Below are 16,046 nucleotides of genomic sequence, written 5' to 3'. Positions count from 1 at the left end.
AGCCTCTAAAGCCTACTAATTTGCGCCACTTCTTAGTCTGTACAGATCATTTCATTGCAGTTATCTGCTTATCTGTCATTGTAATCCTGTCTGTAATGAGTGTCACCTCTGTGTATAGATAAGGCCTGTATTACACCAACAGATTTTTTGACCAATCAGTGGTCATATGGCTGTTTACACACACAGATCTGGTGTTATACACACACCAACTATTGGTTTGATTAGACAGAAATTGGTCAGATAATCAGTTGGTGCAAGACGGGATCCACCATTCACAATGGGTGATTGTCAAAGCTTATCTATTCTTTCCTTGTACATTGACCTATGCACAGGTCAAGAGCATGCCCAGAAAACTTTCCCATAGAAGTCAATGAGGTCCCCTCTGGACTATTATGTTTATGGCCCTTGCGGCTGCCGTAAATTTTCTGAATGCTTTCTAATTGCTGCTAAGAACAGCTCAGGTAAGATGGCCGCCCCCATAATTATGTTCAGGAAATAGAATAAAAATTTCTGTAATCAGAAAATAAAAACTGATTAGAAAAAAAATTGTTGCTATCTGGTTTTAACTGGCAGATACAATTTTTGGTGACACATTTTCTCTAAAGAATTTTAAGAAAAGATGCTCCAGAATTGTTATTTTAAGGGGGATGACACCTGAGCCCGAACCTCGAGCATAATTTTGTGGATTTCGAGTAGGTTTTCATACATTGACCAATTTTCAAAGTTAATGTTTCATTTGCAGAGCACTTCACCTGCATTGTGAAAGTACTTTACTCCCTACTCTATACTCAAGCCCTCATCGCAGTCACTGTCCGGTTCAGTGCTGAGGACCGAGCAACTTGGAGAGAGTCTGGAGCCCACAAAAAAGTAGGTGTTTTTGGATGTTTTATTTCTTTTTCAGTCCCTTGAAGAGATTAGATTGTGAATAATGTCTGCCACGTTCCTACCGACTATTATGTTTAATGTCCTTTATGTTTTGTTTTAAATAACGATGACATGTGGAAAATCAATGCCTGCTGTTTTTGTGAGAGCCTTTTCGTGATGCTCTGCTAGGGAATGAGCTATAAGAAGGAAAGGTGACATTCTTCAGCCATTAGCCCTTAGGAAAAGTTTCGGCTCCAAAGGTGCAGAGGTGGCAGAATCATTCATTGTATAATTGATGTCCTGACAAGCAGACAGCCTCACAAAATACTTCACTGGCACAACAAAAAGGCATTTAAAGTTCCGCCATTGTGATGATTGTGTTCTTTCCCGACCTCTGTCTATTCTAAAAGAAACATTGTAGAATTTTTTTAAACTTAAAGGGGTTGTCTCACTTCAGCAAATAGCATTTATCATGTAGAGAAAGTTATTACAAGGCACTTGCTAATGTATTGTGATTGTCCATATTGCCTCCTTTCCTGGCTTGATAAATTTTTCCATAATTTTTTAAACACTGTTCGTTTCCATGGTTACGACCATCCTGCAATCCAGCAGCAGTGGCCGTGCTTGCACACTATAGGAAAAAAACTCAGGCCTATGTGCACTTCTGCGGTCCCGTCCACCATAGTGGCTGGCACTTTTTCCTATAGTGTGCAAGCAGGACCACCACTGCTGGTATGACCTGTGCCAGAAATCCGAGGCTGGTAGTTGGTATTTTAACCACAGATTTGCAGTTTGATGTTCCTTGGATCCCCTTGAGGATTAGCCTGACTCATTGGGTCTTATCTGGCAGATTTTCCATGTGGAAGTAAGGCTACTTTCACATTTGCGCTCAGAGCGGATCCGTCTGCATTATATTGTAAAAAAAATTCTAAGTGTGAAAGTAGCCGCAGACGGATCCGTCCAGACTTTACATTGAAAGTCAATGGGGGACGGATCCGTTTGAAAATTGAGCCATATTGTGTCATCTTCAAACGGATCCGCCCCCATTGACTTACATTGTAAGTCTGGACAGATCCGTTTGCCTCCGCACGGCCAGGCGGACACCCGAACGCTGCAAGCAGCGTTCAGGTGTCCGCCAGCGGAGCGGAGGCTGAACGCTGCCAGACTGATGCATTCTGAGCGGATCCGCATCCACTCAGAATGCATTAGGGCTGGACGGATGCATTTGGGGACGCTTGTGAGAGCCTTTAAACGGAACTCACATGCGGAGCCCCGAACGCAAATGTGAAAGTAGCCTAAGCTTGATACATATTCTCTTGGATTTTTTTTTTTCCATCTGGGGACAAAAATCTGCATGGGTTTTCCAAGGAGGTTGCTGAAACCCCATTTACATGGGGTGCAGAATGGGTATAATTTTTTTTTGGTATATTTTGGGGTTCTGTCCCCACTGGAATCTGTAGCCCAATATCAGTGTATATGAGGGAGTCGAGAGGAATACTTGTTGACTGAATGATCTTTAGGTGGGTTCTGTCAAGCACACAGAGTATTTAATCCATAGTTTGCCTATGCTTCATTTCTTCAAGATTGCAATATGTTTTTTATTTTTGTTTTCTAGAACAAAAAACACTATTAAAGTTTCTCAATTGCTGTTTTGTCCCGGTCACTTTGATGCATCTTTTGATACACATGCCATATGTCTTCAGTGGATGCCACTAGAGCCATTATATCTTTATTGTATGAATCGACTTTTATTGTTCAGACGTTGGAAAACCTTTTCTTTTTTTGTTGTGTTCTTTTGTATACAGTCATTGTTCTAACCTCTGCCATTTGCTGTGTTATATTATTATCATTGACACCTGAGGTTCCGTCTTTGGAGTCTTTTTTTTTTAAGTGATCAGTTTTTTTGTCTCACTGACAGAGCTCATATTCTCCCGGGAAGTCATGGGAAGCCTTGCTTGGTTTTGTGATTAACGAATTATCGTCAGGAAAGCTATACCAAGAAGAAGAGGCGGAGGACGTTACAAAGGTACCCAGACAACGTGTGGTATAGTGGACTTCTATATACATAGTTTAAAAGGCTGAAAGAATACATACTTGCATCCAGTTCAGCCTTTTATCCTGCAAAGTTGATCAAGAGGAAGGCAAAAAAAAAAAAAAAAACTGAGGTGGAAGCCATTTTTTTTTATTTAAAGGGAATAATTCCTTCACAACTCCATTCAGGCAATCCGTTTAACTACCTGGATCAACAACGCTTCTCCAAAATTCTAGTAAGGCCTCATGCACACGAACATATTTTCTTTCCGTGTCTGTTCCATTTTTTTGCTGACCGTATACGGAACCATTAATTTCAATGAGCCTGCAATGAGCCTCCATGTGCATTCCGTTTCCTTACATCCGGATTTCCATTCCGCAAAAAAAATAGAACATGTCCTATTATTGTCCGCATTACGGACAAGGATAGGACTGTTCTATTAGGGGCCAGCTGTTCTTCTGATCCGTTAGGGAAAAAAATAAAACTGATCCTTTACTTTGAGAACCAGTTATGCATAATTAGCATCGGTTTGCACTAAAAATAACTGATCCATCTTTTTGTGAGCATCAATTATGATCAGTTTGGGTCACTTCCGTCAGAGATCAGTTATTTTTGATGGGATAAAGTCATTTTTATCTTCTGATGGACCAGAAGAATGGAAAGCTAAACGGTGATGTGAACTCGGCCTAACCTGTAATATTATTACACTCCAGAAATACATCCAGGCTCCTCTTGAACTCATTTCCCGAGTTTGCCTGAGGAGGTGGTGATGTCAGAGAGTTCCATAGTCTCACTGCTCTTACCGTAAAGAATCCTCTTCTATGTTTGTGTACAAACCTTCTTTCCCACACAGAGGATGTCCCCTCGTCACAGTCACAGGGATAAATATATCATGGTAAAGATCTCTGTATTGACCTTTAATATCTAGTATATAGTAGTTGTTTACCAAGTTTTTTTGGCTTCTGTGCATGTACTTTATCATATGTTCTGCTCGTTCAGTCTTTTTTTTTATCAAAATTTTAATTGCCAAGAAAGGAGAAATAGACATGCACCTCATCCCAATCCCTGTAACCACCCTCCATGCTTCTTAATATTTGATAGTTTTTGTTTTTTAGGTCAGCCCCATTGCTTGGACCTCACAGTCCATTGAACATCACCTGCAGCAATTTTGTCTGCCCTTCCTGAGGATCACAACCCTTCTCCAGCACCATCTGTTTGGAGTAGATATTCCAAGCTGCCAGGTATGTTGCCTTAGAGTAGTTATTGCATTCATTATACTAGGAACTGGTTCACATATTAAAACATATGACGCCCTGGTCAGTGCCTCCTCAGCCTTTAGTGTTTCTGCACCTCTGGGGATCCCCTGGTGGCCATGAGAAGAACAAATACAGAGGATGCTGCACATGTTCCTCTCCGTTCAGGTCTATGGAAGTTACAAAAACAGACCAGCTCTACTATCAAGACAGGTGGCGGCCCCAGAGGCAAAACATGACCCTATTAGATATTTATGGCTTATATTGTTGACATGCCATAGTTGTCTATAATGTTAAAAACCTCTTTGTAGCATGTTTTCTGTTTTGGAGAACGAGGTTTTGTCTTTTTCTTCTAGATCACTAATGAAGGTATATTTTTGCTGGTTTACAGGAAGAAGATGAATTTGTTGTTCTTTGCAGCTGCTCAGGAATTTTACCGTCAGTCCTTGAAACATCACAAGAGTTCACCAGCGCGGCCTGCCTAGACTGGCCTGTCCCTGCATTTGACCTAACGTCTCAGTGGTGCACAGAATTGGTTCTGTTTTCAGAAAAGCAGCCTGATCAATTTAATGTAGGCAACGGTTTTATTTTATTCTTGCTTTTTGTTACAATTTCACCCCCCAAAAAGTAAAAGAAAATAATACAAAAAAACCTATACACATACATGTCACAATACAAGATTTATAAAGGTGCACATGTAGCACTTATTTAATGCATTTCTCTTGATGTTTGTTGCCCCTCTGTGTACATGGACTGTATGCTTAAAGGCTATGAACACCTTTTTTTATAATTGCATTTTAGTCATTTTGGGCAAAATAATTTTTTTGCAGTTGGTGTTTAATATTATTTTTTTGTTCCACAGACTTAAATGGAATGTGTCGCCCACATTTTTTCTGCCAGTTAAACCAGATAGTAACACACATGCTTTTTTTCTAATCTGTTTTTATTTTCTGATTGCAGATTTTTATTTTATTTCATGGACTTGATTATGGGTATGGATGAGCGAAGCGAGCTTCGGATCCTGGACAGATCTCCAAACAGCATTAAAACTAAGTTTTTAGCAAAGCGACTTCGGATCTAGGATCTGAAGCTCGCTTCGCTCATTCCTAATTATGGGGCCTGCCATCTTGTCTGAGCTGGTAATAGCATTAAGAAAGCATTTAGATAATTTATTTACTGCAGCCACATGGGCCATAGACAGTGAACAGGAGGGGGGGGCCTCTTTGACTTACATGGGAGAGTTTTCTACATATGTGACCTGTGCAGAGGTCAGGAGGGAGTAGATAAGCTTTGACAATCAGCTATTGTGGACAGTGGATCATGTGTTATCTATACATAAAGGTAATATCTGTAATTCTAATCCTGCCTGTTATGATAATCAGACAACTGCAGTAAAGTCATCTATACAGACCATGAGATGGGGCCTATTGTTGTGGCCAGTGCAAAAACTGCAGGATTTTATGGTATTTGTTTAAATACCGATATTGACATGAAAAATTTAAAATAACTTCATCAAAAATTATTTAAAAACATGTTCAACATATAAAACATGATTTATCCACTTAACGACCTGCACCATACATGTACGGCGCAGATGTCCGTGACTTAAGGATATCTGATCCGCGGCAGGGGTCTGGCAGTAACTGATAGCCGGACCCTTGCTGCATGCGCCGGCATCGATGAACTCACCGATGCCAGCGCATTAATCCTTGATGTGCCGTGGTCAGCGCTGACCGCGGCACGTTGCACTTTCTTTGCTGGGATCGAGGCTGCCATCGGGTCCCCGCGCTGCTGTGACGGGGACCCGATAGCAGGGAAGGCAGCCCGATGCCTTCCTTAGGCATCGTGGCTGCTTTCTGTGACAGCCTGTGAGATCCATCCCTCTGGATCTCACAGGCAGGAAGCTGTAAGCGTATTACATTTAGTAATACACTTACAGCCAATGCTTTACAATACAGAAGTATTGAAAAATGATTTTTTTCTTTAGCCCAAAATAAGTAACATGCAGTCTAAAACAAATTGCCCACAAAGGTGTTTATAGCCTAAAAAGAGGAGCCGTCTTCTCTCCTTACATGTCTGTTTTAGTAGCTACTTGCATTCCCCATGTAATGATACAATTCTGCAGCATCTATTCTGGTCACAACCAGCTAGACCTTTATTGCAGACCGCTAACAATTTCTTCATACGTTTTATAGTATGTGTCACGGACGTTCCTGCAACAGTTGGCAGGAGATCAGTGAGACTGGCAACATGTGGTTTGATCTGACATGTTTTCCGTTTGGATCAAATAACGTCTGTGTTGTTTCTGGTGCTTGTCGCACCTTCTTCCCCCAGGTGTGGCTATTAGAGTCATTTAACCTTCTCTATTTATAGTTGTTTCTCCCACAATGCTGTGCGGTTTATAGCTTCTGTTTGGACCTTAGGATAGATTGTGGTTGGATCTCTGCTGAGTTCCTGGTGCTTCCATAGCCCCTTTGAAGTTAAGTGTTTCCTTTCCCTTGTATTTTGTTTGGGTTTTGTGTGTTGCATTTCCCTATTGTTTGTATTAGGCCTTTTGGGGGAACAGGTAGTCTCGTCCCTGCCATTAGTACCAGGGTCCTATAGGGCTAGATAGGACTCTAGGTATTCCTGCGTATGAACTAGTCTACCTTTTGGGGTCTGTTCATACTGGTAGTCAGTCAGGATTTTGGTTAGGGTTTTCACTAGGGGGTGTCCATTTTCCTTCCCTAGTCCTCAGGCCTGATTCTCTGTTCTCCCCTTCCCTCCTATGCTCGTCCCACACCGAAACGTGACAGTATGTAACAAAAGAGTCATAAGAATAGATGCTCCAGAATTATTTCATGGGAAATGCATGAAGCTATTAAACCAGACATGTCAGGAGAGGTGACAGCATCTCTTTTATGATGTGGTATTTTTTGCATTTACAGACATTAAAGGGAAGCTGTCACCATGAAAATGCAAAGTAATCTGCAGGCAGCCTGTTATAGAGCAGGAGGAGCTCAGCAGATTGTTATATAGATTTGTGTGGAAACATTCAGTAAAATTTGATTTAAAATCCTGCTCATTCTGGGCTCTGAAGTCCAGGAGGCGGTCCTATCAGTGATTGACAGCTATTTCTGTATACACAGTCATAGGGGAAGGCTGTCAATCACTGATAGGACCGCCTTCAGGACTTCAAAGCCCAGAATGAGCAGAGATTTAAATAAAATTTTACTGAATCTTTCCACACAAATCTATGTCAGTGTGCTCAGCCTCTTAACAAATCGGGCGCATCTCTGCCCTATTGTGCACCAGAAACTACAGGCTGGCGTAGACTTCAGCTAGAACTTCCTCCACTTTCTGTCGAACGTTTTAGTAACTGCAGCGGTGGTGCGAAGCCACACCCCCAGCTAAGCCACGCCTCCTTTCTCAACACTTCAGAAAAGTGCCAGAAAGCTCAAAAAGTCAAATTATGGTGCACAGATGCTGTGCCTCCATAATGTGGGACTTTTGTATGTCACAATTGTGGCGTAAAAGCATTGATAAATGTCCCCCTATGTCTTTTCTCCCAGCCTCTGCTTATTCAAGAAACCAAGTGGGATTTACCAAGGCTTCTTCAGTTGCCAGAAGTCTACAACACCATTTTCCAATATTATCATAGGAAGGCCTGCAGTGTCTGCACTAAAGTTCCCAAGGATCCAGCACTTTGCCTTGTGTGCGGTACATTTGTTTGCTTGAAGGGACTTTGCTGCAAGCAGCAGAATTTCTGTGAATGTGTTCTGGTAAGACTTTGGTGTCATTACTTCATAATTTCACATGCATCTACCTTGCAGGTCTTGTTTGCCATCATGTGCTCCGGTACGATTTTATAGACCTGTCTGCTCTCTGCGGATAAGCCAAGAGCTATGAAAAGCGTCCTCTGTCCTAACTTGATGGATCATATGTCATCAAATGTATTTGGACCAATCCTAGTATCAGAATATAATTACAGTTAACCATTGCCGATACTGTTTATTTAGAGTTCCTGAGGAGTTCCTCTTTAATGTACTCAAGGGAATATATCATGAAGTAATATTGATTACACCTCAAATGTGGTGACAGGTACTTTGTGAAATATAAATACTATGTCAAAAGTATATACAGTGAGTAAGGTTTAACTTAGTCTGTTGAGAAACCAGGAGTGATGGGGTCCACTTAGAGCAGGCATCCTCAAACTGCGGCCTTCCAGCTGTTGCAAAACTACAACTCCCAGCATGCCTGAACAGGTAACAGCCTACAGCAGGGCATTGTGGGAGTTGTAGTTTTACAACAGCTGGAGGGCCGCAGTTTGAGGATGCCTGCCTTAGAGTGTGCAGCCATGGACTTCTATGTGTTAGGACATCTTTTAAATGTCTAAAACTAATTGTTCATAGCACAGGTATCCCAATGGTATATTGTCATTTTTCAATGTAGACTTTCTTAGTTCCACACTTTTAAAGTTACCGGAAACAAGATAACTAGATGTGCACATTACTTCCAAAAGCGTACCCACTGCTGTGTGAGTAATGGTAAAGAAAGGGTTAAAGAGAATATGCCACAGCTGATGTCAAAAATAAGAATCAGACATGATATAGTACATGACAATCTCTTTCTAACAAAGTTAGAACCAGCCCCGTACCTCACAGGGATCCAGAGACCTCCACATTCATTGCTCCAGTTGCTCTGTTAGACTTACTTCAGTCTAGCTGCTCCTTATCGGGAGGTGTCTTTTCTAAGTTTCTAAGCTCTCTCCCTATCACAGTTCAGGGCTGGTGGCATTTGAAGGATGAAACTGAACGTGTATGACCAACTCAGTAGGTGGACGTGCACTTTACTATACAGATTAAACACCAGGGGGCACTATTATAATTAAATAAAAGAGAATATCTCACAACTGAAGCATTTTTGTAACAGAAAGTAAATTACGAAAGTAACTAGTTTTTCCTGCTGAATTATATTAAAATAACATGTAATGGTGTCTCAACCCTTTTAAGTACTGGTTTAATAGCAAAAAATAAGACTTTATTCTAATTTTTTGTTGTTGCTTATTCCTTCTATTACAGCACTCCCAGAACTGTGGTGCTGGTACCGGGATTTTCCTGCTAATCAACGCCTCAGTGATAATCATAATTCGGGGGCACCGCTTCTGCCTCTGGGGTTCTGTGTATCTTGATGCACATGGCGAGGAAGACCGAGAGCTCAGGTAATAATGCACGCCGGTTACTACCTGATCGGACCAGAGTTTCTGGAAGTACAAGATAATTTTCTGTGATTTATACAGTGGCGTGTCTCTGTATCTATCTTTTGGACCTCCGCCACTGGTGCATTATTGTTATTTTTTTTTATTTCATTATGTTAAATTGCCACTATGCCATAAGGAAAAAAAATGCCTCATTACATCCTTTACCGTCTTTTCATAGACGCGGAAAGCCTCTTTACATCTGCAAGGAGCGTTACAATGTGTTGGAGCAGCAGTGGGTGACGCACACGTTTGATCACATCAATAAAAGATGGGGCCCGCATTACAATGGCCTGTGAAGATCAATGCAACTGCAAATGAAATTGCTAGCAAGAAGCAAAGGGCTTCCTACGGAAAGAAGAGGCTGGCTCGATCCCCGCCACCATAAAGCTTTTTAGTGATTAGGTGCTATTGTACTAATAACAACACTCCCCGGCAAGCACTAGAAGAGCTAAGTATACGAACGCCAGAAGAAAGAAAGGAACACTACAGCCGGTGTCGTCCTGCAAGCACAATGAATACTGAATGTTCAAGGCGCATTTCCGCTTCTTCTATAGATTTCTTTATAGTTTCTGTACATTTTATTTTTAATTAACTTGCTTCTAGCTACATCCTTGTGTTGATTTGTATAGTCACTGGAGACTTAACTGACATATAGTGCACGCCTCAGTACAACAGGCCGACATAAGGGTTTGTTAGCGCTGCTTTGTATACCACCAGGGTCAGCGCACTGGTCATCCACCTCCAGTGCGAAGCCGCCAGAGGGGAGGGGATATGGGTGGGGGGCATTGTTGTGAATATAATGTGCTGTGATAAATTGTGATATTTACGTTTTTGGGCTTTTGAGCCTTATCTTACAAACTACTCAACCATACTGAAGCAATGGTTTAGTATGGCCGGGTGGGTTTAGTTGTATTTGCTAAATGGGACTGCACTTTTAAATGTTTGATAAGCTCACTGTAAACTAATCTATTAACGTGTCCTTTTTTTGTTTGCTTTTTTGAGTGTTCATATGTAATTAGGAATCCATTGTAAAACACCTTTTGTTTCCTGTGAAATATTGTATAGTTACAGATGGTATACAGATGTTATTAATGACAATTTTACATTCAAATTGTAATCATATATAAATATTGCTGTATGTGTGTATAGAAGAAAATACACGCATTCAGGGACATATACATAAGTTGAGTTATTTGTCCAGAGGGTCTGCGAAAAAGTTTATTTTTTATTTTTTTTTAGGCTTTGCTAAAACTGAATTTCATTCTCAGGAATTTTAAGACTCTCACTGGACATGAAATTGAAATGTGATATTGGATTGCTGTATTCTTTCCATTACCCTCAAAGTTTTGTTCCAACTCTGTTCTTTCTGCAAGGGTAAGTGCTTTGTTGTATGCAGTGAACTAGGCTTAAATGACATCTGAGCAAGACATGGTCATCTAGGTCTTGTAAAAATGTACAAAACAATAAAACAGATCATCTAATCTGAAACCTGAATGTTTTTAGTTTTTTTTTTTTGCTGTAGATTGAAGGCGCGATCAGGAGGAGATTCTAGTCTCTCATCAGAGAGCTGCAAAATGTAGTTCCCACCAGCTGTTGTAAAGCTGCCCCTCCATGCACGACCTGCTGCTAACACATACCCACCCACCATAAAAATACACTGCCAGTGATATTAGCTCTCTTATGGTACTGGTTTTTTTTTTTGGTTTTTTTTTCCCCGCTAATAACACAGAGGGTCCTCCACCTCCTTATTTATTCTTTCTGGCAGCCAATAACCCTGTGAGAAGCCTCCCCTGTTATATCCCTAGCACTGAGCAGACACACAGTTCATTGAATTCATGCCTGTAGGAAGCATTTAAAGTCCAAGGAGCACATTTATTAAGACCAGCGTTTTAGACGCTGTTCTTAATAAAGCCCCATCGCTGGTGGTGGATCACCGAAGTTATGTAGAGGCTTCCGAGCTGTCTTAAATTTTAGACTTGAAGCAGGCGTAGAAAATGGTAAATGAGACGGACCTCCCGGCCCACCCCCTTCCACCACTGCCAGAAAGTCACAAATTGCGACGCATCTAAGCCTTGAGCGACAATCTGTGCCCTAATAAAAGTATTTAAGCTTAATAAATGACCCCCCAAATATTTATTTATTCATCAGGAATCTGTCAGAGCAAAGGAAGATCGTGCAAGGTGAAAACAAACATCCTAAACCTTCTCTCTTTAGGAAATAGTTGGGGGGGCCCCTATACACATTAGATGGTTTGAGGATCCTAATCCGACTCAATCCAAACACCTAGATTCTCAAGGGACCCCAAAACTACCAATTAACAATGGGGGATACCCTCAGACACATTTAGAGCCTAATTTAGGGCTCCTCGGTGACCCACGAGGAAAGTTATTGTTCGGGCCTGGGCGCCACGGAAGACCGCATGTTAAATTTACGACGCATGACAGGCAAGTCTAGAAATTTTATGAAAGCCGAATTCTCCCGCCATCTTGCCAGCCCCCGTGAGACATCCCTGGCAGTAGAGACCCACCAAGATTTCACGCAAGATCCTGCCGACAGACCCGGTGAGAACTTGGGTCGGGACTGGACTGACACTGGACACCAGAGGTACCAAAGCCTCAGTGTTCTGAGTCCGCGGGCTGCCGCGCTCTGTCTGCCACCCCCTCCCCCACCTGTATCTCGCTCCCATGCCACTTAACTAGACGACTCTCCTTCCCAGAATACAGATTTTGAACATCCGCCAAGTCAAATAGGCAGTGCCTACATTTTTCTTTGGATCTCTACACAGAGATGTGCCCAAATTACCTTTTTAACTTTTAGAACCTTAAAGGCCAAGCTTACAACGGACTTTCTTCAAAATTTTCACCTACCATTCATCACTCCCAAACAGGCAATAAATTTATGCACCCCCATTTCCACACGAGAAATAACAGAGACCATGAAATCCATAGCAAAAGGGAAATCCCCAGGCCCTGATGGCCTCCCAGTCTTGTATTACACAACCTTCATCGATACCCTCTCTCCATATATGCGCCAAACCTTCAATTCAGAACTATCATGTAATCCCTTTACACCCCAAACCCTAAATGCGCATATCACATTGATTCACAAGCCACAAAAAGATCCTACTTTTTGCTCAAGCTATAGGCCGATATCCTTGCTAAATCTAGATCTCAAAATTTACGTGAGAATACTATCAGCCAGGATATCAACCTCTACTTGCAGACTTAATTCACCCTGACCAAACAGGCTTCATCCCTGGCCGAGAAGGCAAAGACAATACATATAAAATTATAAACGCTATTACTTTGGTGAAAAGGCGAAATAACTCTATAGTCCCGCTAGGGACTGATGCTAAAAAAGCCTTTGATCGAGTGGTGTGGCCCTTTATAAAAAGCACACTGATAAAGTTCGGATTTCCTAGCCCTTTCATTAAAGCAATATTTGCAATGTACGAATCCCCTAGTGCTTACATTAGAGTAAATGACACTCTCTCAGGCAGTCAATATAAGTAATGGTACCAGACAGGGGTGCCCACTATCCCCGATTCAATTTATTTTAACAGTGGAACCTCTACTGCAGCACATTAGACAATCCACAGAGATTAAAGGCCTAGTCTGCGGAGACTTAAAAATCAAACAAGCAGCCTACGCTGATGATCTCCTATTACTTGTTTCAAACCCCACACAAGCCTCCCCAACAATCCTTGAAAGCTTCAACGCATTCGGTACGATCTCCAACTTCAAAATCAACATAACTAAATCCCAAGCCATGGGCATAAATATCCTACCCAAAGAACTGAAGAAACTACAGACAGACTCTCCCTTTGATTGGACAGACAAATCATTAAAATTCTTAGGAATCAATTTTCCCCCGAACCTTAATAAACTATATGACCTAAACTATCTCCCTTTACTAAAATCCATCCCAGAGCTTCTGAGTTCTTTGTCACCCACCTTCATCTCCTGGCTAGGACGCAAGAATATGTTTAATACTCTCATATTCCCCCAAATATTGTATCTATTACAAGTTCTCCCCATAGCGCTACCGCGCCTCTTTTATGTAACAATTAGCAAAATCTGCTCTAGATACATCTGGGACAAAGTGAGACCAAGAATCTGCAATAAAATATTACAGCTCCCATTTACTAAAGGCGGAATAGGCCTACCATCTTTGTCTTGATATTGTAGAGCAGTTCACCTAATTCGTGTGGTTGACTGGATCAGATGACCGATTCATAAACATTGGATCCAAATGGAAGAGAAATTGGCAAACTACCCACTCAGAGGTTTGATCTTCTCTAACCCACAAAACATCCCCACCATTCCAAGAGATACTATCCTTCTAAAAGCTACTCTATCCATGTGGAAAACAGAAGAAATAAGGGAACTATGCTCCAGATATCCCTCACAGCTGATGACTGCCGGTGATGGCTACAATTCCATACCGACTCAATTACGAAATTCAAAAGCTTCTCTAGGAGAACAATTGGACCAAGATGGTGCATTCCTTGATATAAATGCTATTAAAATCAAGTTCCAGGCACCCCAGCTAAAAAATTTACAATATGCTATCATACGGACCGCTCTAAAGGAAGTTCTGCCCCAAGTCAACCAACAGTCTGAGCTCACCTGGTTTGAAAAATTAGTATCACATTCACATCCCCCCAAAAGACAAATACACACCATGTGCCAGAACTTACTCAAAATTGAAATCCCAGTTCCTTAAAGAATGGGAACGAGATTTAAATACACAATACATCTCAACAAACCTCAAATGTACAAGAGAATACATACAAAGTCCTAACTAGATGGTATCTGACTCCTATGAAATTGAAGCAGATGTATAGATCCACCTCGGAGCTGTGCTGGAGATGCCATACTAAGAGAGGCTCATTTCTACATTTATGGTGGGCATGCACGTCTCTGAAGGCCTTCTGGAATCAGATATTCGATAATATAAATAATATACTGCAGTCAGAACATACTAAAAACTAGACATGCCCTGAGATTGCTTTACTCAATTTGCTTCCAGACTCGCTATCAAAACCAGAGAAAAGTTTGCTGAGATTATTGAAAGCGTCCAATTGGGAATCTAGACTACCCCCTACTTAAACACTTTGCTTGGACAAGGTCGAATCTCTCTCTAGACTAGAAGAATTATCAAACTGAGAACACATCACAAATACACTAAGACATGGTCACAATGGTCAATATGGAAGGCCAATAGTGGAGGGTCCTAACAATACCACCTTGTCATAAACTGGGTCTACAGTTGTCGCTCACATTTTCATCGCACCCAATGAGATCCAGAAGGTCTGCCCCAACCCCTGGAAGAGAGTATTTGTTGATCAGAGGCTATCCACACTGTTCTACACCCTTCAATAAAGTACCAACCCCCCCCTTTTTTTTCTTCTTTTTTTTTTCTCTCTCATTTCCCCCTTTGTTAGTACTCGCACCTATGTGGAGTTGAGTTCTCACGCTCGTCAACACTTGTAGTTACTGTAATTAAGCTGATGTTTAACACTGTCTAAGTAGCAGATGGGGTCTCCTTTCTGTCTAAGTCCCTCGCTTTATCCAGTAATCTTGTTTATTGTCATAATCTTTATCACAACCAGTTTTACTGTTCACATTTGCGGCTTATCCGCTCTTAAACCAAAATTATTTCACTGATGAATGATGCAATTTATTGGTGTATGTACGTCTTTAAAATTAATAAAAATATTTTGAAAATAAAATAAAAGATGGTTTGAGGATCCTGCAAAAATTGGTTTGTTCAGCCATATGTGCAAACACTATATCTATACCATTATATAACTTGTGCCTGCCTTTTTTTTTTTTTTTCTGTTTTCCCCTCTGGAGGCTACATCTGTAATTCTCAATTGTTTCTGAGCTGGTGTGTGGAAACTAGCTGTAATTATGTCTGCCCATAGATTACACTTACGCTGGGTTCACACCTGAGCGTTTGCGATGGAGCGCTCTGTATGCGCGATTGTACCGGCGTTTGCAATCGCGCATACAGAGACAAGCGAACGCCCATTGTCACGCGATCCCGAAAGTCTATGTACGGGAACGCGCGACAAGACGCCCCAAAGAAGCTCATGTACTTCTTGGGGCGTCGGGCGTTTTACAGCGCGATCGTACGCGCTGTAAAATGCCCAGGTGAGAACCATGCTGATAGAGAAGCATTGGTTTCTCCTTGTTGAGCGTTTTACAGCGCATCGGAACGCGCTGTAAAAAGCTCAGGTGTGAACCCAGCCTCAGAGACAAGAGATTCTGCTCCCATCTAACTCATGCAGAAATACCATATTCAACAATGTACGGAGAAGTAGTTATGGCCATTTCGCCGTGTTCGCCTGCGAACACATGCGATCTGCCATCTTAACTGACAAGTCCAGCGAGGCACAGGTAAGTCCTCGCCTGTGCGCCAGCCGGTCTGAAATGAAATGCGGTCTCCGGGTGCAGGCAGTTCCAAGAACAGCCAGATGAAGGCCCCTGGAGGCTGTTCTCGGAACTGCCTGCTCCCGGAGAACGCATTTCATTTCAGACCGGCTCGCGCACAGGTAAGGACTTACCTGTGCCTCGCCGGACTTGTCAGTTAAGATGGCAGATCGCATGTGTTCGCAGGCGAACTGGCCATCACTGCTGAGAAGTATTTATGT

At 41.8% G+C, this 16,046-nt stretch overlaps 1 protein-coding gene across 1 annotated transcript in view; it reads left to right on the top strand.

The window, feature by feature from the left end:
- UBR3 (ubiquitin protein ligase E3 component n-recognin 3) overlaps window positions 1–10,876 on the top strand; it is a 147,540-nt gene extending 136,664 nt beyond the window's left edge. Inside the window, exons 23-29 of the mRNA XM_044304442.1 lie at window positions 743–867; window positions 2,783–2,890; window positions 4,012–4,137; window positions 4,541–4,720; window positions 7,701–7,910; window positions 9,210–9,349; window positions 9,567–10,876. Of these exons, the coding sequence (XP_044160377.1) occupies window positions 743–867; window positions 2,783–2,890; window positions 4,012–4,137; window positions 4,541–4,720; window positions 7,701–7,910; window positions 9,210–9,349; window positions 9,567–9,684 (1,007 nt within the window). The 3' untranslated portion in view covers window positions 9,685–10,876. The remainder of the gene's footprint in view (window positions 1–742; window positions 868–2,782; window positions 2,891–4,011; window positions 4,138–4,540; window positions 4,721–7,700; window positions 7,911–9,209; window positions 9,350–9,566) is intronic.
- Window positions 10,877–16,046: the final 5,170 nt, after the last annotated feature.

Source organism: Bufo gargarizans, chromosome 8, assembly GCF_014858855.1.
Source record: "Bufo gargarizans isolate SCDJY-AF-19 chromosome 8, ASM1485885v1, whole genome shotgun sequence".
Lineage (NCBI taxonomy): Eukaryota > Metazoa > Chordata > Amphibia > Anura > Bufonidae > Bufo > Bufo gargarizans.
This window is presented reverse-complemented; position numbering and strand designations above follow the sequence as displayed.